Consider the following 21,815-nt stretch of genomic DNA (forward strand, 5'->3'; position numbering starts at 1 on the left):
TAAAAACCCCAAAGTACTAAAGAATTATTTGGATAGTGAACCTCATGTTTTTACCCAGGAATTTTGATCCAGTACAGTTGCAGTAAAAGGAAGTAACATATCTAGAGGACAATATGTGTAATGTTTTCTGTATTAAAAGGTTGGATTACTACCCAATAGCATCCTTTGAAAAAGGGAGACACCACAAGAAGCAGATACAAAAATGAAAGAGAAACAAGGGAACAAAATCAGTTTGTCTCCTCCTACTGATTACATGAAACAAAAGTGATTAAACTTTTCAGAGGAATCTGCCAATCTTCCAAAGATCATTTAAACTTACCTTGTTTCACACTTAGTGAAGTCATTGTGTTTACAAAAGAGGACATGATGATTGATTCATCTTCTGGGCACACTGAAAGATTCTAAAAGAAATGTTGTGTCTATTATTATTATTATTTTGAACTTGGTTTATGAAATAATGTCAATATCTATGCCCCATTTATCAGCTATACTCTGAAATGTTCAAAAACCTACAAGAGGTAACTTAATCAACGGAATATTTCAAATAGTGCTATTTAATAGCTTTCACTTTTTAATTGATTGCCTGATGACAAATACTTAGAAAAGATTGCTTCCAAACCAATATCAGCTCAAAATGGGAAAACCTGTCAGTAAATGTAGTTACACTACATTTTCTGTCCTGTCTGCAATGAAAATTGGGTTATTGCACAATATAATGGAGCCCACATCAGCATTGCTTTACGTCCAAAAAACCCTTCCCTCAAAATTTTTGTTTAAAAAAAATTCAAATTTATTTTACTAAACATTCAAATTTTACAAAATGTAACAAAAATCTTTGTAGTTTTACTAAAAACCACACTTCTGTTAAGTAATGCAATGCAGAGGTTCCTCATAATTCTAGAAAAAACTAATATTGAAACCTAAAGGCTGAAAAAATCCAAATTACCTCTCAATCACTTGTCTAATCTGGTGCTTGACAGCTGTTATGAATGAATGACAACTAAAATTCAAACCCATTTTTCCCCTCATTTCAGCTTGGGCTCCATCTAGTGGGGTCACCAGGGAATAAAACCAAAGCACTTCAGAAAGTTTATCCTTTCTTGGTTGGGCTAAATAAGAAAAGGTTTCTACACTCCTTCAGTGACAGTACCTGTTCTACAGTCTCTAAACATAACAGTGCTTATAACAGTCATATATGAATACTGAAGTGTATAAATTCATACCACTTGTAATGGTCTGAAGCTGTGTCAGGGGAGGGTTAGGTTGGATATTAGGAAAAGGAAAGGGAAATGTTAGGAAAAGGTTCCTCCCCCAGAGAGTGGTTGGATCGCCAGGGCTTGGGTCACAGCCCCAAGGCTGCCAGAGCTCCAGGAGCATTTGGACAATGCTCTCAGGCACAGGCTGGGATTGTTGGGGTGTGCTGTGCAGGGCCAGGAGCTGGACTTTGATGAGCCCTGTGGGTCTCTTCCAATTCTGGATATTCTGTGATTCTATATAAAATCAACCTGTTTTTATATAAGTCTAAATCCCAGAATTAAACAGTAAGTTAATCTGTTTTACTCCGTAACGTTCACCAAATTCCACAAACTGGGATGCATTTTATCATGTCATTTTGGACAAAAAGCCCTTGTTAAAATTTACATTTGAGAAGACAGAACCATGATGCTGCCTTACCTGCACCAGCTCATTTAAGACCACTGCATCAAAGCCAGAGAGATACTGTACATAATATCTCTGCATCACTGGTCCGTATTTCCGCACGTGTGCCCTGAGCTCCTCCATGTAGAATATCAGCTCAGCTATGTGCCTGGACAAAAAACCAAGGAAAAGCTTAGAAATGTCACTAAAAATATTCAAACAAATTTCTATCATGGGAATTTCCTCCTATACCTTGCTTTTAAAGCAATTATCAATAGCTAATTAGAAAAGCATTTGTTAATGTTGTAAAAGGAGCTTGCATAGGTAATTTTCTCTGCAAGCTCAAATCCACTCAACAGGACATAAGTTAGCAGGATATCACCATAGTAATCCTCAAAGGTTTGTATAACTATTCAGTTCTTTTTCTGAATAAGAAGCCTTCTGTACAGCTCTATTTGCAAAAACATTTTTCTCAAAAAGTAGTTAAACCTGGAAAATACAAGTGTAAAAACTACTTTTCTGTTTGTTTTTTGTTTTTTTTTTTCCCAAGCCATGAGGATGGTGAAATACTAGCACAGGTTGTTTCAGAGAGGCTCTGGAACCTCCATCTTTCCTTAGCACCTAAATCCAGTGAAGAGAATCCAAGATTTTCCCACTCCAGCTCTATAAATGGCCTTGTGATTGTTACTTGTTTAAAATCCTGCAGTCTTTCATTTCAACCTTGTGTCCAACAATCTTGAGAAATCTCCTGCCTATCCACACTTGTAAGATCTTGCAATCATATTTCTCATTTTTACCATCTGCTTATGGTGACACTAAAGATGTATTACATAACTAAAGTGTAGCTGATTTAAAAGACAGTTTTGCTACAAGAGACAATCTACAAATCAAGAAATAAAGTTTTTTGAAAGTTTTCTTGCATCCTTCATTGATTTTATCAACGCAAAAATCAATGAAGACATGTGGAAAAAACCTTTATTTTTGCCTATTCACAGTTAAAAAACCAAAACCTACATAAAATATTTCTATTTTATATATGAATTTTCACTGATGTGCTCCAATTTCTAGGACAAGTCTTTCTAGTTTTCTGTTTTGATGGGACACTTAATATTCCCAAATAAAAATTTTCTGAACATTCCCAGCTGTTCCATATAGCCAACCTTTTCTGAGATTCCACTGCCTTCATCTATTTTGTCTGTGTAATTCTATTATTGAAGGAACTGCATTAAAAATGCACATACTTATCTATGAAATCATCTGCGCTCTTCTTTGGCATATTGTCTGCATGACGAAGAAGCCAAATAATTTCATCGCGAGCAAAGGATAATGCCATAAATACAAAAAGTGCCTGAAAAACAAATTGTTTAAACAATTTTTGTGAACAACTGCCTATCACAATTGTTCACAAGCTTATCAATACACACAACAGCTGAATAGTTTGTGCACTCAAGAGGCAACGAGTCTCTAAAACCCAAGAACTTAAAAAACTAAGTAGGTTTTCTCGGAGTGAAGAGAGGAGTTTTTTCCCCAAAAGAAAAGAAATATTGCATTTACCATTGAGAAACACGCTGGTATTTGCAGAAATGCAAGCCAAAAAAGCTGTCATTACCTTGGGACCCAAGAGGCCTGGCTGGTCAGACAGGACAGTGGCAAGTTCTTTGAGTGCAGAACGTAAAAACTTGCGTCTCTCTCTATGCATTGAACCACTGCATCGAAAGAACATACATTATCCACTATGCCAGACACTGAATACCTGATTTGCAAAAGCATTCAACACCAAGCATAGCCAGATTATATTATACCAACTGCAAAAGTTCAGAATTTTGAAGAATGTGGTTCAAAAAATTGGCATCCTCATCACCAACACCATATATTCTTGGAGCATCATTAAACTTGAATCCCAAGTTCTCTGCCCTCTCTCTCTGATGTGAATTGGACTACATTAAAACATTTCTTTTTAATCTTTCACATTTTGTAATCAGACAAAACATAACTATTGAATAAACTAAATACTATCATCCTGATAATTTGAAAAATAATCCAGAACTTGGGAAGTTAAATCCATAGTAACATTAAGCAAGTACGGATTTAAAAGAACAATCAGTAAATGATTCATTTGAAAATGCATGACTAATTCTACATTTAACAAATTCTGTTTGTACAATCTTTATCATTTTGCTTTAAGAAAACCAATCCTAAAATCTGTCAGAAAAACTGCATGACTAATTCTGCATTTGACAAATTCTGTTTGTACAATCTTTATCATTTTGCTTTAAGAAAACCAATCCTAAAATCTGTCAGAAGAACTTTTTAGACACTTACGCATGTGAAACAGCAGCTTCTTTGCACTCTCTGATGTCATTAATACGCTTGTTGTAGCTGCAAGTAAAAAGCAATCACGTGTGGTATAAGAATCAGCAGCACATTTTAGAAAATCTGAGTGGGACTTGGGAGGAGCTACAAGGTTATTATAGCAAGCAGGATAGAGCAGAAAACACACACCAGCTCCTGAGCAGAGCTAAATGCCAAAACTAGATCCCCAAACCAAAAATACATTCTACTGAAGTGCTCCTGGTTCTGCACTACATTATATGAAAACTCAGAAAGTTAAGATCTCCAGTAGCAAGATGCAATTTTGTTCCTTTATTTTTGAGTTTTCATATAATGTACTGCAGAAACAGTGGCAGCAAGATGCAATTTTTCAAGCAAACTCCACATCCATAACATCATTTCCCTTCAATAAATTGAGATTTGTGGGTGAGATCATCAATCTTAGAGACTTGCCATTTTAGAGACTGATTCACCAGGCTTTCAGAACTGAGATAAAAAAAGGTGTAGTGGTTATAAAATCAGGCCCCTAAAACTTATGCATTAAAGAAACAGTCAAGATATCAAGCAGAAATGTTTGTGTACCTAAGCAGAACTTATATGAAACAGAAGTAATCTGTTTGAAACAGTCCTTCAAGAAATATGGCATTTTCAGCAAAGATTCTGAAAGAAGAACAAAAACTTACCCTCTTATGTTTACAAACAAATCTTCTGCAGCTTTGTGAATATGGAACACTTCGTCTCGAAACAGAGCCAAGCAAGAGCTGCTTTGAAGTGCAAGTTTCCAAAGATTCAAAGCTGTAGCATCACTATTTAGGATTCCATGGCACAAAATAAATCCAACTTCAAAAGTTCACATTGATGTATGTCACAAGTCAGATGCACAAAGAAATAAGAGAACAAAGAGATGGTTATGTACTTTGTATAAATAGTTTGCATAGATCATTAATAAACTCTTTAATGTATAACATTCTCTAATATATTAAAAATTCCTCCCTCCCCACTTCTAATGGAAGTATTTTTGCAATATTTGTGTAAAATTAATTACATTATGCTGATACTACTTGACTACTTTCATCAGAATTACTGAAGCCCTCGCTTCCAGTCAGTCTGGAACAAACTGATGACACACTCTATTCCAGCAGCACATGCTAAATTCTAGCTTCACTGCATATTAGTAGAAATGAAATTTAATCAAGCTATTAATTGTAATTAATAGCTGTAATTAACACAGCTGTTACACAGTACAGAAAGCAAGTAGTCTTTTAAATGTTAAACAATTTTTTTAATGCAACCATGAGCTGTTTCAGAATATTTTACTCACAAATGATCCATTTTTCCATTGCATCCAGAGATAGGTATTCACATGGCATCTGTTAAAAAAACAGTAATTTGTAGCACACTAGTTACAAGAACTTCTTAGCAAAAAGGCACAAACAAAGCCTTAAATGCTGATCATAGAAGGTCACTGACCACTAACAGTGATTCAGTGTTTCAGCACTTCAGAACTGGGGGTTAGAATATTAAGTGAGCTTCCATACCCTCCAACACCTTGAACAAATTTTGACAAATATTTCTTTTCAATAAACACTGTATTTAACAATATTCTAGAATGAAAGGCTTTTGATGGATACTAATCACAACCTGACAGCCATTAAAGCCTCAATTTTTTTCAGAAAGATAACCATTCCTATCACAGCTGAGGCAGCAAGTGCAAATATAAATTTTAAAGGAAGGACCAGCTCTGATTTCCAGTCTCCTGGCACACAAACACCTGAGAGGGTACTCAGGATTCCTCCCCTTTACAACTGCAGAAGTTAACATCTCATTTTCTGGTCAACAAATTACTGAAGCTGAAGGCACAAGTTAATGTAATAGAAACTTTACTTAAGGAGAGAAAACTTTCCCTGTGTTCTAACCAGCATATTTACTTCTCTGATTAAAAGTCACATAGAGGTAATCCAACAATTATTTTACAGAAAACCCTACTTAACTCTACCATAATGTAAATTAAAAGAGCATACTGTGTCAGACTGTGCAGGATTGAGCATTGTGCTGGGGGCACTGATGAGGCTCAGCAGTTGTGCGTTTCTCCACTGGTCAGCTGAGAGATTCCGTCGAGGATAGACCATCTGGAGTGAGATCAGAGCATCTGAAAGGGACTAGAAAGCAGGCTAATGATTAGTGGCAATGGTCAGTACTGTTTCCTCAGCATTATTACTAACAGCCATCAAAACATTTTAGTGAACTAGTTTTGAAATTAAACATAAGGATAAACCCCATTGCACCTAGCTTATTTGACACATAAAAGACTACTCCAGGCTAGAGTTTGATTTCTATTATTTTAGTTAGAGTTACAAAATTCTGAGTTCAGAATTAGAGGACTTGGAAAAAGTAAGGTATAAAATAAGGCACAAAAGCCCTCTCATACACAACTGGAAGTTGTTAATTACTTATTCAAGCATCCCAGTTGTTGTGTTGGCCCCTTCCCTGCCACTTCCTTTAGTATGGCTTTCCCCATGGTAGCAAATTGTAATTCTTTTGAGCAGACACTGTCTGCAGGAATATCTTTGTAGCAAAGTAAGCTTATCTGGGAAAGTGTATCCTAAGTCTTTTCCCTGACTTTTTTTATCAATACTGGTGCTTGAACGAATCCTCAGGGAGCCAGAACAGTAGTGTGAGAGTAGAGGAGGTCACGCAGGCAAAAAAACCAAAGCCACCTGCCAAAGCTAAATGTAAAGGACTAAACAAATACAAAGGACTAGTTTGCTGCAAAGCAGTAGGGATTGCAAACTGGGATTACATTGACAACTTCAGGGTGCAGTTCCACAAGAGCACAGCCCAAGAATGTTTCTGTAGTACAGCACCTGAAAAGATCCCTGACCCCAATTTGTGCTTCTAGCACAGAATAATCACAAGAGCAAAAATTGGACTGAAAGGCATCTTTACAAATGTGTCAATGGAAAGGACTGATCCACTATTACATACAAGAGCATAAACAAAGATAATACTGAGAAGTAAAGCATCTTTGCTAAAATGTGCACCAGAAATGATTATTTGTAAATGAGATCCTTAGCTAAGTAAGTCTTAACAAGGTAGGAATCATGGAAAGTGTAACACCAATAAGATTACAGACAAGTTAGAAGTATTGGAAACTATTTCACTTCAGAGCACTTAGGAAAGTAGCTGGAAAGCTCTTCCTAGTGATAGTACTGAAAAGTTTAAGGAAATTGAGAAAAATCTAGAAAAGTAACTAGAGAAGGAAAACACAACCAGTACCTAAACTTTAAAATAGGTAAAGAAAAACCCAAACCTTAAAAACTTTAGGTAATACCTTAAAATTTAACTTAAGCTACTTCTGAAGATTCCAAAGTTGTAATTGTTAGGCAAATAATTTGCAAGCACCTAGAAAGTAATGTCTTTATAATTGTCGGTCAGTCCTGATCAGAGAAATTTAGTTTGCTTCGACAGAATAGCATATCTAGTGAACAAATGGGAAGTGATAAAACAAGATATAATACTTTGATTTTGTTGAGGCTTCTGTAACTTTTCCAAGGTATTCTTACAGGAAAATACAGCCTAGATAAAACACCATGGAACTGCAACACAACCAACTGTGTAAGAACAGAAACTTAGAAACATCTGTACAGAAAGAACCAAAGGAATTGAGCTCCTTTAACTCAGTGCAGGCAACTCAGCAAAGTGCCAGCTTTTGAGCACAGGAGCTACTGTTAAAGACACAGTGATCTCCAGGATTCCCAGTTTAAGGACAATCCAAAGCAAAGTCCCTTAGGTTACAAAACAGAAAACCACATTTATCTAGGATGGCCACAGAGCAAAACAATCAACTTCACAGAAACATTGTGAATCTCTAACTTCAAGCTACAAGCCAACACAAAACACAAAAGTAACTATTCTCAGATGATCCACAAGTGATTTTTAATACATTTCTAATGCTTAGTGAATAGAATAGCACCTTATTAACAGATATTTAAATTCCTGTATTTCTGCAGGTTGTGCTTTTTAATAGGTAATCCCCAGCCCTAGACATTCAATGTAAGCAGATAGGTAAAATTTATTCCAAATGGCCTTCAACAAAACAAACCCCTGCACATTTAGTTTTTATCTCTGTTTCTCCCAATTAAGGTTACTGCATGCCTGTGAAAAGTAGTTACATACTTTACTGTGAGGTACAAATTCCTCCATCATTTTCTTTAGAGGATTTTCATAATCCACAATCATCTGGCCAAGGCGTGGATATTCTCTGTCACTAAAAGCAACAACAAACAATTCACTGGGGTGAAGCTGTTGCTATCATCAACATCACACACATCTTTTATACAATCAGTTTTTTACCTTGCTCCATGTGTCATTTCATGGGCATAGTTATACAGTCCAATGATAGCCTTCCTTTCTTCAATTCGGGACAGCAGTATCATTAGAGTTGTGTAGGTTATAATCAAATCTAGGTAGTTCTTTGTTAAATCAAAGTTTACAGTCTAGAAATGAAAACCAGTAAATTATCACTTAAAAACTTTTAGAAACAAGCATAACACATTTTCCCCTTACATTTCCACCAATTTTCAGCATTTTTTAATATAATGGGCTGTCTTTTGAACAAAGTTCTTGTTCTGGCGGCATGTGACTCTCTATAACCTTAATTTATTCATTCAGATTCCCAGAACTGTTTGCACTCATGAAATTAAAGCATCCAAATAAATCCTTCCAGGCTTAAGTGTCACAGATTACCTGACAGACAGGAAAACTTTTCTTGGTTACTAAGCAGCCAGCAGTGCCATGCCTATGAACTGTATTTTAATAAGACCCAAATGTAAAAGACTATCACATATCCCACCTTCCTTGTAACAGAATACACACCTGTTCCTTTTTCATATTATGAATCTAAATTGGCCAAATTTAAAATAATGACAAAAACTAACAAGGTGACATTAAGAACATTAAGAAAGTTGAAACCAACAGGAAAAGGTGTTGGGAGATTTTCTTTTGGGTGCTTTTTTTTTCCTGTGTTTGTTCGGTGGTGGTTTTTGTTTTGTTTTTTTGTTGGGTTTTGCTGTGTTTTTGGGGGTTTAAATATAAGACTTTTAGATGCTTTTGTAGTTGCTTTAGTCAACCCCAAAAATAACTTCCTCACATAGCTTAGGTGGACACAAGTAACAGTCTTGTCTTGTGAGCCTCACAAGGCATAAGCATACAGATGACTAGGAGTTAACTTGCAGATCCAATAAATCAAAAATTACTGAAAAGTTTTTATGATTGGTAATAATACTGTTACTACTGTCCAGAAGAAGCCTACTAAGAAAAGTCTATTTCTCTATTATAAAAGTTAGAAATGTGAACCCTATGTTGGTTTTATTTCTTTTGCATTTATAACTGGAGATGTTTTTGTTAGTTCAAGAAATATCACAAGTCCTTCTCCCACCACTCTGGATATAAACATTTTTGAAAGTTTAAATCTAGAAACTTACAATATCAAAGAAGACTTGGCAAACATCAATAGTGTTTAGCAGCTCACAGACATGGTCCTTGAAAAACAAAGGAATAACTTTAGTTTAGAAAGATAGAATTAAATCACGTTACTACGATTAGTGATGGAGCTTCATTTTTTTTTGTTTGAAGAACAGAGTTTCAAGTTCAGCTATTTCATTATATAGTGTTAATTCACCAATAAAATTACAGAAACCCAATGTGGCAGAACAAGTTACACATTATTAATGCCTTACCTTAAATTCCATAACATCGACGAACGTGAAGTAGTATAATGCCAGGTTCTTCAAAATCTCTGATTTTTCTTTCTGGAGCTGAGCAAGCTGTTGCTACAAGAGAAACATAAACATGCCCACTGTTCTTAGAAGATCTTGAGAAGACTGCTGCAAAGTAATCCCTGTGAAGCGCAGAGAAACCACCAGGCTATGCAAAGAAGCTGGAACATGGTTTTTCTAAGCCTGAGGCTCTGTGTGTGTCAAATACACAGAGTTCTCAGCACTGATCATTTTAACAGCTGCCCACTACATTTTGAAGATAAAAGTTACATTAGTACACATTAGTACCAGAGTCATATTGTTTAGCTCAGCTAGAGATGAAAATGGTAGTCAGGAGAAGTGTTATGTTATCACATATGTATAATTTGCAAAAGCAGAACAGTACATGAGCACAAATCAGTATGCCAAAACCAAAATAATTATGTTACTTGAGGTGGAAGAAAATAAGGTGGCAGGTTACAAACTTTACTACAGAAAAACATTATGCTTTTAAATTCTGAACTTACCAAAAAGAATATCCAGGCAAAGCCACGTTAAGCATGCAAAATAAAATGTAGATACAAACATAAAATACAGTAACGGTTCTTTGACCAGTTCCATATAAACACAATAATACATTCAAACAAAAGCAACAAAATAAAGAAACATAAAAGAAGCCAAACACTAGCATTAGACACTTGTGGATAAAATGGAAGAGGCAAACGTGAATACAAAGGTAAAATAATTCACATGGATTTATTTTTATATATATTTTAAACAGACAATGAGATACTATTTATTTTTAAAGATTTTCTGAAGGAACAAGATTGATCACTTAGACAATTAAGAACATAAAAAACCAGCTGTTAGTGAACAGCCATTCTGTTTATCTATGTATGACAGTCTCACAGCACTGCAAGTATCCAAATATTTAACTGGCAATATCCAGCTACAAGTTATATCTCCTTCCTGATACAGGAATTGAAATGAGTTAAAGCACAGGAACAATAGGAAAAAGTGCCCTCCAAATATCTGCAAGATTTTAAATTAAAGATGATCAAGTTAAGTAATATCTTTTTCTCAACAAGAGCAATCAATTATAAGACAGATTAAAAAGTTGCTTCAAATTGATTAGCTTATTTTCATGAGAGGTTAGACCTGAGTATGCTGCTTCAGCTCACTCTCTTTTATAAAGCTGTGCTCTGTATTATCAGTTTTATTAAAGCATCAAAATTCTTCTCAATTCATAGAACAAACTGTCTGGATCACAAATGTGAGATAAGATTTCGTTTCCCTCCTCTGAATTTTCAGAGGTGATGAAGATTTTTTAGAAGTCTTGAGCCATAACAAGGCTTCATTATTGCCAAGGAAGAGTGGAATACTCAGTTATGAGCAAATCAGAATGGCTACATTATAAAATACTCCTGACAACTCTTAAACTATGGCAAAGGATTGGACTTTGAATTCCTGCCTATGTATTATTTAAGTGTTTTTCATAGAGACATCAGCTGAGGCTTAATTGAAAGAGGTGCAAGTACATGTGTTCATTTTGTAACTTGTCCTGATAAATGTCATGCACCAGGAAATAAGTTATTTCCATTTAATGTGCTGCTGTACAAAAACTTGTTTTCAAATCACAAGATTTGTATTTTGATCCTCAGCATGGGGATTAAAGTTGGAGTTTTTCCAGCATACAGCTTTAACTTCAACTTCCTCGAGCTCAGAAAATGAAGGATGCAGCATCATTACACAAACTCCAGAGCTCCAGGATGGCTGTGCAGCTCCAGCACACCTTCAGCTTGTGCCTACAACTGGAACCACTCCAGAGAAAAATCTGCTTTGTATATTCAGGACTGCTCCATCACTCAACAGTTCTTACACAATGAAAATTCAGTTAAATTGAGTGGTTTTAATTTTGCACCCTGGCCCTGGCCCTTCAAGCATTTCTTGCCAGTTTGTAGAAGACTAAGCAGAAATAGTTTTTTTCTGTGGAGCTAATACAAGTGTGACCCAGATGAAGCTGAGAACTCCTTTCAAGAATTTTCAGAAAGAGATGACAGGGTGTGATCCACAAGTAAGATTATTTCTAGTGCAGAGAAAAAACAAAACCAGAACTCACTACCACTGCACACCCCCTTAACAGCATTTTCTCCACTGCAATCCTAAATCATAGTAAGCAAGGTACAATGCTAAAGGAGACTCAAAATTATAGCTTGCTGTACACCTATTTTTGGTATAACAAATAGCAACTGAATGGCCACTCCTGCAGGACATTCAATTTCAAGCCACAACATGTGAAATGGGGAGATATGGCAAAAAGGGAGATGGTGCTGGGAACTATGATCACAAAAGAAATAATAAATTATCAGAAATTCTGTGAAGCTGTACAAAGTATAAGGAGGTATTTGCCACACTCAGCTAAGGATTACGGAATCACTGCTGTGCATTCTCATCTTATTACCTATATTCCCATAAATATTTACACATAAGTGATGTTAAAAATTTCCTAGAGTTGAGATGATGATTCTTTGAGTGCTGAGGGGGTCAGTAAACTTTTATTTAAAATAGTAGTACCAAAATAATATATAAACTAACTGTTATGTCAGTACAGGGCAAATAGTTCAATTTATGGAGCACAGCCTGATCAGTGATGTTCGGAAGAACAGCTTACAAGCAAGAATGCAGTGTCTTGGATGTTTATTTGCTTTTTTATCATTCAAGAATGTGGGTGTAACTCTTTGCACAACCACAGCATTAAAACTTTCCATTACTAATTTCTATTACTAATCACTAACTTCTAAACATCTGTTTAGAAGTTGCTGGCGCTATATTGATTTGTATTTGGTTTGAGGCTTTTTTCCTTAGCCTACAATTCATTATTGAAAGTTTCCAATGACCAACAAAATAAGGTATATCCTAAAATAGGATAAACTGAAGAAATATCTCTTTAAACATCAAAAGATTATTTTTACTATAGCTGACTGCCTTGTAGACTGAAAGTGGTTTATTGATTCTTAGAGAATTTGAAGGACAAATTATAAAAGTATTTTTGTTGAATGAGGTGAATTAGATTTAAGACCTAGAAAAACCTGTAGAAATTTCAGCATAACATGGCAAGATCAAAAAAACCTCTCAAATAATTAATCTGAGACTATTTATTTTGTCTATTAACAAAATACCACACCTCTGATGATGTTTGAATATTATTTATAAATAAGAAAGAGTGAAGGTAGCTCTTTGTGAATATGGTACCTACAGGAGAAGGAACTGATCTTTAACTTGTACTTTTCCTTCTTTGTATTAAATCCCAAAGATCCTTACACAGTCAATTATGTCAGAGAAAGTACATTAAGAGAAGAAAAAAACCTGAAAAGTGCAAGACAGTCTCACTTAAAGCTTATATGAATGGCTCAGACAAGGGAGAAATGATGCAAGCCTGGCATACTGATCATGTGAATAAATACCAATTTAATACAATAGCACACAAAAAATATGAGACAACTAGAAGAGGTTGCTCAGAGTCTTATGTGTGTAAAAAACAAATGGTACCCCTAGTCCTGCAATTTTTTATCATGTTTATTTGACTGGCAGCAGCAGTATGTGAATAAATGTCTTATTTCATGATCTGGAAATAGACAGTACAAAGGTGAATTTTCTGCTTATATCAGTGTGATATTTTTCCTGCAAGTCTGATCATTAAACACTTATATTTGCTTTCTACAATCCAACAGCATAAATATTACCATGTCCTCAGCAAAAATACCATCTACTCAATCTCACCAGCTGGAATATAAGCCCCAAAAAGCACTATTACAAATTCTGACTGTTAAATTTCTTGGAGAGAGAGATAAATCATCACTGCCAGTATTCTTACTCTCATTTGTTATACTCACTATGCTTGTCACCTATAGAGTCTTTAGATGAACATTTGAAAAACTCAATTAATTTGAACAAAGCTCTGTGTCTACAAAATCCACAGCAGAACAGCAGGGAAAGAAAAATAGTTTTAAATTCTGTAAATTAACTCTAGAATGATGGATGTGTCCTTGGTTTTCTTATTTCCAAATAAAAGCAGTTTCTGAAGTACTATGCTGCATATAAAAGATAAAATAGAATATTTTACATGTTTACTAACTAATGTATGTCTACCTACAAGATCTATTTTAGTTTGTTTTCAAGTTTCTAGCACTAAGTTAACTGTTTGGAAAAGGAAACAGCCACCTGTCATGCTCCCTAACTTTACCATTCCCAGGGAATTAATAAGGGCAGAAAGTGGAGCAGGGAGGCTTCTGTTTAAAAACTGATCTGCCTCTCAGCTGTAAGAAACAGTTTCCCCATTCTCTCACCTTCATTTACAATTTTTGCAATATTTTTACAAGTCACACAATTTTTTGAATGCCATCTCAGTGGGGTTTTTTGTTTGTTTTCTTGGTTTTTAAGGGCCAAGCTCTTAAAATGTCAATCATTAAAGCAAAGGGAGTTTTAATGGATGAAGGAGAAAGTAAAGTATTACACACATTCACTCCTCTGCAGGTACTGCAGACACTATGAGGCAATGAGCAAAATTGATTTACCTTGGCAAGTGACTTGTATGGATTTACATGACTTACAGCAGTGTTCTACAGTGATTTATTACAAATAATCATAAAAAATACACTGTTTGGATGTTATTCTATCTTTAATTCAGGCCCAGTCAAAGGTCAAACCAAGAAAATAAACTTTGTAGCTGACAGCACTTACTATTTTGAAAAAAGATGTTACATTATGAGAATTCTGTTTGGTGAAACATTTTGAAGAGATTTTAGGATTTCACATTACCTCTTAGAACTGCTGTGAAAAAAATGCTCACTCACAAATGACTGTTAGACTGAAAAACTTTACATACTATATTCTGTTACAGAGGATACTTCATTTTAAGTCAGTCTTACATCTCTAACAACTGAAGACATCAGACACACTCCAGCATACAAAACCAGCATCCAGTAAGTATGGTAGTATCAAAGCAAGGCTGAACAATTTCAATTTTGAATGACTTTTTAGTAAAAATGTAGATAAAATTTTATTATTTGTAGATGTTTTGCATTTTCTTGTGAAATAAACTATTATTAATATATTATATTCTCAAGCATTACATTTTAACTGTTCATACAAAGCTGAACAGAGAGTAATTGCTCATCATCTGACTTCACTCATGCAGAGGAACATCCATAACCTAAACTGCTGCCTCAGTGACTTGTGGAAAATTTATCTCTTTGCCACTATCAGCTCCCTGAGCAAGAGCAGAGGTGAAAAAGCAGCTGTGCATGGAACCTCATTACCTGGAAAAGGTTTTAACCTTCATGGAAAAGGCCACTTGAGTTTTATGGGGGAATTTGGGGTTTTTTGCTTAAGCAACTTGGAAGTTATCTGGAAAGTCAAGTCCCCCATGCAAGAGATCTAAGACCCCAGAAAGGTGGAGAAAAATTATTCTCATATTCAGTAAATGGTAATATTTAAGTTAGACTTAAGAAAACAGCAGTGATAGCTTTAATGACCATATCATTTCCTCAAAAATAAATGATTAGTGAAAAGGGATTACCAATACATGAGGCAGCAGAGCTGAGACTCCAAAGTTACTTTTCCAGAGATGATAATTTCTAAATTATCTTCACTAGAGCTAGGAAAATTACAGTACTAAATGCTTCATTAGAAACAAGCAAACAAATGACATTTTCCTTGACAACCTGTAGCACTTGCAGGGCCAAAAGAAAAAACTTTGAAAATCAGGTTATTATTTGTATTAAGTGTTCTGAAAAAAAATTATTAGTGGAAGCACCCATCACAAATTAAAAATCAAGACTGGTTATAAAGTGTGGGGTTTAAGTTTTTTTTAATAGAAGAAAGCATTTAATAAAAGCCTGCATTAATGACTTCTAATGCAGGGTGTGGGACTCTGTGCCCACACCCATCTAATTTGTATGTGACCAGCTTGTTGTGAAGTGAAACTGTAAAAGACACAAAAGGCAAACCAAACACACATTGGGATCTAAAAGGGAAAAGGCAAAAATTCAAAACAATAAATTGAACTAATTCAAAACTATAGATCCTAACCCAGGTAGACTGGAAATGCTCACACAGCTTATCCTCTGCTCCCAGTGATCTTATTTCCACAGACACAATACAGCAGAAAATTAGTCAATACAAAACAAAAATGGAATTGATATGAACATACCTACTAGGTGATGAAAACTAGCATTATTTGGAAAACAGATCTTTCCCTCACTAACCATACACTTAGAAATTTCAAAGTGATGCTTCACTGGTCTGCTTTGTGCTAAGCAATGGTTGAACATCATTTTTTTCAAGAGACATGTAAAAAAATAAGTTTTTCTACAAGGAAATTGCTGAGGAACAAACCAAGAAAAAGACATGTTCAAGAAAGAAGGCAGATATTCTCACTACTTGTTCTAGGTGGTGTTTGGGACAACAGAAGGGGGGCTACAACTTCATCACACAAAGACATGGAGCTGTACCTGCACAGGCATCAGATTTATCAAATCCTACTCAGAAGCTAAACAAAAAAATTCTGTCTTTTCTCTCTGCACCTCCAGTTCCCCATTGTGAAGTATTTTATTCTGGTTTTAAAAGGTATTAAGTATTAGCATTTACTGAGAACAGAGTAACTTTTAGGTCCTAGAACATTTTTTTTTGAGTTCATTGTGACAAGAACCTCACATGTACCCCCTTACAAGAGGATGAAGTCTAAATAGCCATCAGAAAAATCTGGCTGCTTCTGCATCCCTTACTTTGGAACTTTCCTTCTGAAGCCAGGCCAGGAAATTCAGTAACAATAAATGCTACTCTGAGTCAATGCAAACACAATCAGATCACACACCTGACCAAGAACAATGGTGCTAAAAAGTTTTTGGAAGCCATCTGCAGCTTAGAAGGCTTTTTCATAACAAAATTTCAGTCAATTTATAATAATTATAAATAGTAAACCTCTCCCAAACACAGAAGAAACTTTCCTTTCAAACAGGACTCCATCTTGTTTGTTCCTCACTTTCTGAATCCTTCAAATTTTTGCTTGTATTATATTTTTGCTTATATTATATTTTTGCTTATGTGATATCTTTGTTTATTCCTTCCTTTGCAGGTTATTTCATACAGTGTGCAGCAGTACTACCCTGGTGGCCCATTTCATTAACAGTTTAAGAGCCTGGTCTTCAAACTGCACAATTTCAAGATTATGTGATTGACAATGGTTATTGGGAAAGAAAGGGCAGGTGTAAGACATCACAGGGACTGCCCTCGAACAATGGGAGACAGAGTTATGAACTGATAAGGTGCAGAGTTGTCTATAATTAATCTTCTGGAAAATTAACTACTTAATTTAATTTTCCAGCCTGATCAGCAAGGATTCATCAGCCACTTCCCTGTTTGAACTGCCCACAAGCTTTCACTCTCAGTACAATATTGAAAACCAGCAACTGTCAGACTTTGCTCTGATGACTCAGCACGTCAAACACTGAAGGAGGAACAAACCAGGAACTTGGTTTTCCATGGACAAAGATGTAAAAGATACCAATAGCAAATATAACAGAATTACTTGTTTCAACAGAATGAAAATTCATGCTTTTCAAGATAATCTGATTACAGCAAACACTGCTTAGAAACCTCGATCAAACGTGCTGCTCATTTCTAAGACACAAAACACTGCAGATGACAATACCTGAGAAAAACCATCTAAAATAGGTTAAAAAAAGAAAAATCAAAAAAGGTGGCACTATCTACTCTCTAAAACTGAATGCAAGCTTGTTCAGCACCATCACCTGCTGACATGTTGAAAGCAAAGGTACACAGTGCTAGGCAGTGGCAACTGCTGCACTCAAATATACAAAATCCAAAACCTCTCCCTGAAAGGGTTTTCTGGAATTTCCACTGCAAGGAAGAAATGCAACTTATGATTTCTTAGCTATTTCCACTGCAGTAATCCTTTGTGATATTTCTTTAATCAATGTGCCCCTGTTCCAATTAGCTTCTTGCCCTTTTAAATCTCTGAACACCCTTTTTTCTTGGGAGTCACAACACGCTGTGGGAAACACCTGCAAATAACTAAGTGAAATGCCATCAGCTGTGACTGCAGGACAGACACCCCAGCTGCCTACTGCTAGAGCTTAAAATCCTGCTTTAAAGAGTGCTCATCCATAAGGAGGGTAGGCTTTTGTCAACTGTGTTTAATAAACACAGGCCTGCCTGGCTCATAGTAAATAAACATACAGCAATGACAAAATATTGTGAGTGTGTCCTATTTTAGAAACTGTGATTGTCAAAATATAGCAAATTTTCTTTGATCTCTTTCCATAAACTTCACAGCAACAAATCCTTAAATGTCTATCATTAGTTAAGCTCCAAACTGATAATCAACAACTGGAAGACATTTGAAGCATACACGCAGCTGCAGTAAGTAAATTCTATGTACATTATCTTTTAATAGTTGATCTGCCACCCAAGGTTAGAGAATAGAGAAGCATTTACCAAACATGGTTTAACAGATTTACTATTTTCACATTAATTTGATAAAGAATTTCTATATTTGTTACTAACACAAATTCAATACAGAGATAAGCAATATTAAAGAGTGCAAAGCAAATGTACAAGTTTTAAAGTGAAAAAGCACATTGTTAATGAAATTGTTTCCTTCATAAGGTAAAGTTTTCTTCTGATTTCTTTGGGTTTTTTCTCCATTGGTATTACTGGAGACATTACATACAAATTTGAGATGGCAATATAAAAGAAATTAATTATTCTCATTGCTATCACCCCTATCATTCTGCAGAAACTTCCCAAACAGGCAGGCACTTGCATGCAGGGAACATGCAAACCCAACACCTACCTCCACTTCCCACCTTTGGAAAGAAATCTAAGCAGGTAAAACAAACATCTGAAGGGCCCTTGTGTTTCAAATTGAAACAGAGAAACAAGAGTACATCACCTGCCAAAATGCCTGCCTCTAGCCTAACAATTACCTTAAAAAAGGCTTCAAGTTGAATTCAGCGATACTGAGCCACTCAAAGGCAAAATATAATTTACTTCTGCAACTGAACTTACTACATGAGAAGGAAACAATTTTATTTCCATATTTTTGTACTTCACAATGTTTCTCCTTATGTACTAAAGCATTCTTTATTCCCACAGGGACTGGCTCCGTAAGCACAGGTACCTGTAAAGTACAAACACTTCTTCCCACTTTGCAGACGTGTTTTTTTACTGATCTGCTGGTTAGGACACATCTCAAATAAAGTTATGCAACTTTCATCTTCTGCAATCAGTCTGGTCACCAGGATTTTCTAATAAGTAAGGCATGATTTTTCCAAGGATTTCTTCCCATTGACAACTCTTTGAAATGGCATGGAAGAGAGCAGGCAAAAAGAAAACCAGAAAGAGTCCTATCCAAACAAAACCCATCCAGAATTACAGTTTCATAGTCTCTCCTTAAAGATAACTCCTTCTCAAGTATCCTGTCAGACATTTGAATCAACAACTATGTTCCAACTGCAACTGTCAGCATCAGATGCTGTATAAGAAAATGTAAACCTCCCAGATGGTGCTGAGAGGGTAGTAAGAAAAATAGTTACACAGCCATTTGATACTTACATTGTTGTTGCGTGTTTCTACTGCTGGAAACTTCCTGACTATGAATTTGACAGCAGATTCCAGGTTTTTGTCAATAAGATAGGATGGTTTGGCTTTGGGGTCACCACATGCCTATAAAAAAATACAATACAAAATGAAGTAGAAACACAATCATCCCTGTAAAGCTAAGTGATAGTTGCAAATCTGAAGACAAACTAGAAAGATTCCTCTTTTCGTTTGTTTGCTTTTAGTGAGCAGGTGATAAAATGAAAGGCAAAGTGCAGGGACTGTCACAGCTGAAATATGCAATGGGAAACAGTACAGAGATGCTCTTCTACTGAAAAAGATGCATGGAAGTATCAAAGCAGTTAGTGCAGAACAGCAGTGAGGGAAAAAACTCAGTCCTAAAAGAAGGAGAAAAAAAAAATGTTTCCTTTTAATGCTATTGCTGGTTTGAGGTAGTATTGTATTCATCTGGAGTTAACAAACTGTTAGAGAACTCGATCATGTCATCATCTGTGGAGGACAGTGCTGGGCACATGAAATGATTAAACTATCCTTTGTGAAACAAAACTAAACACCCCACCACCAATCTGCATTTGATTTTTTTCCCACTTGTAACTGTAAGACAACTTTCCATCCCACAATCAAACCACCAATATTTGCCTAACACAGTCTATTTCCTTCAACTGAAGTTTTACTCGTGTTCTTTATTCCTACAGCAGCATAGGCTGAGCTTTAAAAGCAGCAATCTAAAAGTTCCACTAAATTTTGATGCCGAGTCAGAGCTAAGTGTTAGGTCTGTTCAATAACTTACGTAGACGGATCAGCACAGCTTCTGTGGACAGACACCTGGGGAAGCACCTCCTTTGTTTTTAGTTTGTTGCCAGCTACAGTGCATGCTGCCAGACACTGCTCTGCTACTCTGACTAGGGAGCCATGCCACACCACTTCATTGGGACTAACACACTACAAGCAGCGTTACTTACATGACAAAATATGCGCTCAAACCGTGTTTCTCTCAAATATTCATCTAGTTTTGTTTTCCTCAGAGGGGTTTGCAAAGGAGTTTCACGTCTCATGCAAAACTAAATTACATGCTAGGCGTTTCTACACAACAGAGTGAACTCAAATGACAACTCATTTAAAAAACTTTTCCACATTGATTTCTATGACCGAGTTGTGGACTGTAGAGACAGAAGTCATGGAGTATGAGACCGATTCTGAAAGCGGGCAAGCGGGCAAAGGGAAGGTGAAAAGCTTTGCAAACCTTCCAAACTTGTCCTTGCTGGGAAAGCAGTGTAATAAAAAGAGAGAAAAATTACATATGAACAAATTACTCTTAAATTCTAAAGTATTACATTTATGTGAACTAATAGACTATTACCTACAACCAAGAGAACATGACAACCATCTGTTACTCTAGTCAGCACACTTTCTACTGAATGTTGATTATTCTAATACTCACAAACAACTTTACACTTATTAGAATTTAACTATTGTGCAAAGCACTGTGAATATACTGAGACATGTAACTACTAATAGTACTTCCAAACTAAGTTCAGGTGGAGAGGGAAAAAAGTTAACAAACATCACATGCAACTACAGGGGAAAAAGGAGAGAAACTCAGTGAAGTTTTACATACCTGAAAAAGAAACGGTAGCCAAGAAAAAAAAACAAACAAAAGAGTCATTATTGAAAGTTTCTAAAACACCTACCAGTAGTAGTACATGACCATCATGATGTATACTCATGTACTATTCTGATATCTAAATGCTCATATTTGCTAAATTTCCCACAAAGGTACTAAACTTTGTTACAGCATCATATCTATAATATAACAGGAATTGATAATGAAAATCAATTCAGCAACATCCACAGTATGTTGGATATTAAATTGTTGCTTCAATCTCCTTAGAGCAGCAAACCACACATGTCAAAAAAGAGCTGTTCTGTACACACCTTAAAGTCTATGCAATTCAAAAGTACAAGCTATATACTGTAAAAAGGCATTAAATAGTCAACAGAGAGCTTCAAATTTATGAAGTTTCAATTAACTCCGTGTCATGGGTGTCAGAACCTTTGTCAAATTATTTCAATTTGTTGTTCTTGCCACAAAACATGTAACTTGCTCTACTAGAAGGATTACTAAGAAAACAAGTTAACTGACTTATATTCATGCCCTGTGTACTGTTAGTGCCCTGTTAAATTTCAGCATGGTTGCTGTTATATAGAAGACAAGAAATCTGCCACTGTTGACCTCATAAATTTTTCAGTCTGAATTCAAACACTCCTTCCACACACACTCCTTATTTTTGCTACAAACAGATGTTTTCCTTCCTATAAATCAGCTCTTCAAAATGTTTACTAAAACTTGTGTTCTACCCCAGCCCTTACACACACACTCAGAAGGAAACAGAGATCTGAAAACATCAACATGCACATCCTCCTGTGCCTTCAGGAACTCAGCCCCCA

The 21,815-nt window shown here is 35.7% G+C and overlaps 1 protein-coding gene across 4 annotated transcripts in view; it reads right to left on the reverse strand.

Annotated features, from left to right (window-relative positions):
- NCKAP1 (NCK associated protein 1) overlaps positions 1-21,815 on the reverse strand; it is a 53,440-nt gene that overhangs the window by 22,180 nt on the left and 9,445 nt on the right. The window contains exons 2-15 of one of the 4 annotated variants that reach the window (XM_064718232.1): positions 20,611-20,628; positions 19,362-19,472; positions 9,708-9,794; positions 9,453-9,509; positions 8,323-8,465; positions 8,146-8,236; positions 5,991-6,128; positions 5,291-5,339; positions 4,653-4,809; positions 3,961-4,017; positions 3,248-3,344; positions 2,880-2,986; positions 1,675-1,807; positions 320-401 (exon numbers count right to left, since the gene is read on the reverse strand). In XM_064718232.1, the coding sequence (XP_064574302.1) occupies positions 320-401; positions 1,675-1,807; positions 2,880-2,986; positions 3,248-3,344; positions 3,961-4,017; positions 4,653-4,809; positions 5,291-5,339; positions 5,991-6,128; positions 8,146-8,236; positions 8,323-8,465; positions 9,453-9,509; positions 9,708-9,794; positions 19,362-19,472; positions 20,611-20,628 (1,327 nt within the window). Of the gene's footprint in view, positions 1-319; positions 402-1,674; positions 1,808-2,879; positions 2,987-3,247; positions 3,345-3,960; positions 4,018-4,652; positions 4,810-5,290; positions 5,340-5,990; positions 6,129-8,145; positions 8,237-8,322; positions 8,466-9,452; positions 9,510-9,707; positions 9,801-19,361; positions 19,473-20,610; positions 20,629-21,815 lie in introns of all 4 variants that reach the window. The other 3 variants (XM_064718230.1, XM_064718234.1, XM_064718233.1) reach the window with 3 other exon arrangements.

This window comes from Zonotrichia leucophrys, chromosome 7, assembly GCF_028769735.1.
Source record: "Zonotrichia leucophrys gambelii isolate GWCS_2022_RI chromosome 7, RI_Zleu_2.0, whole genome shotgun sequence".
NCBI lineage: Eukaryota > Metazoa > Chordata > Aves > Passeriformes > Passerellidae > Zonotrichia > Zonotrichia leucophrys.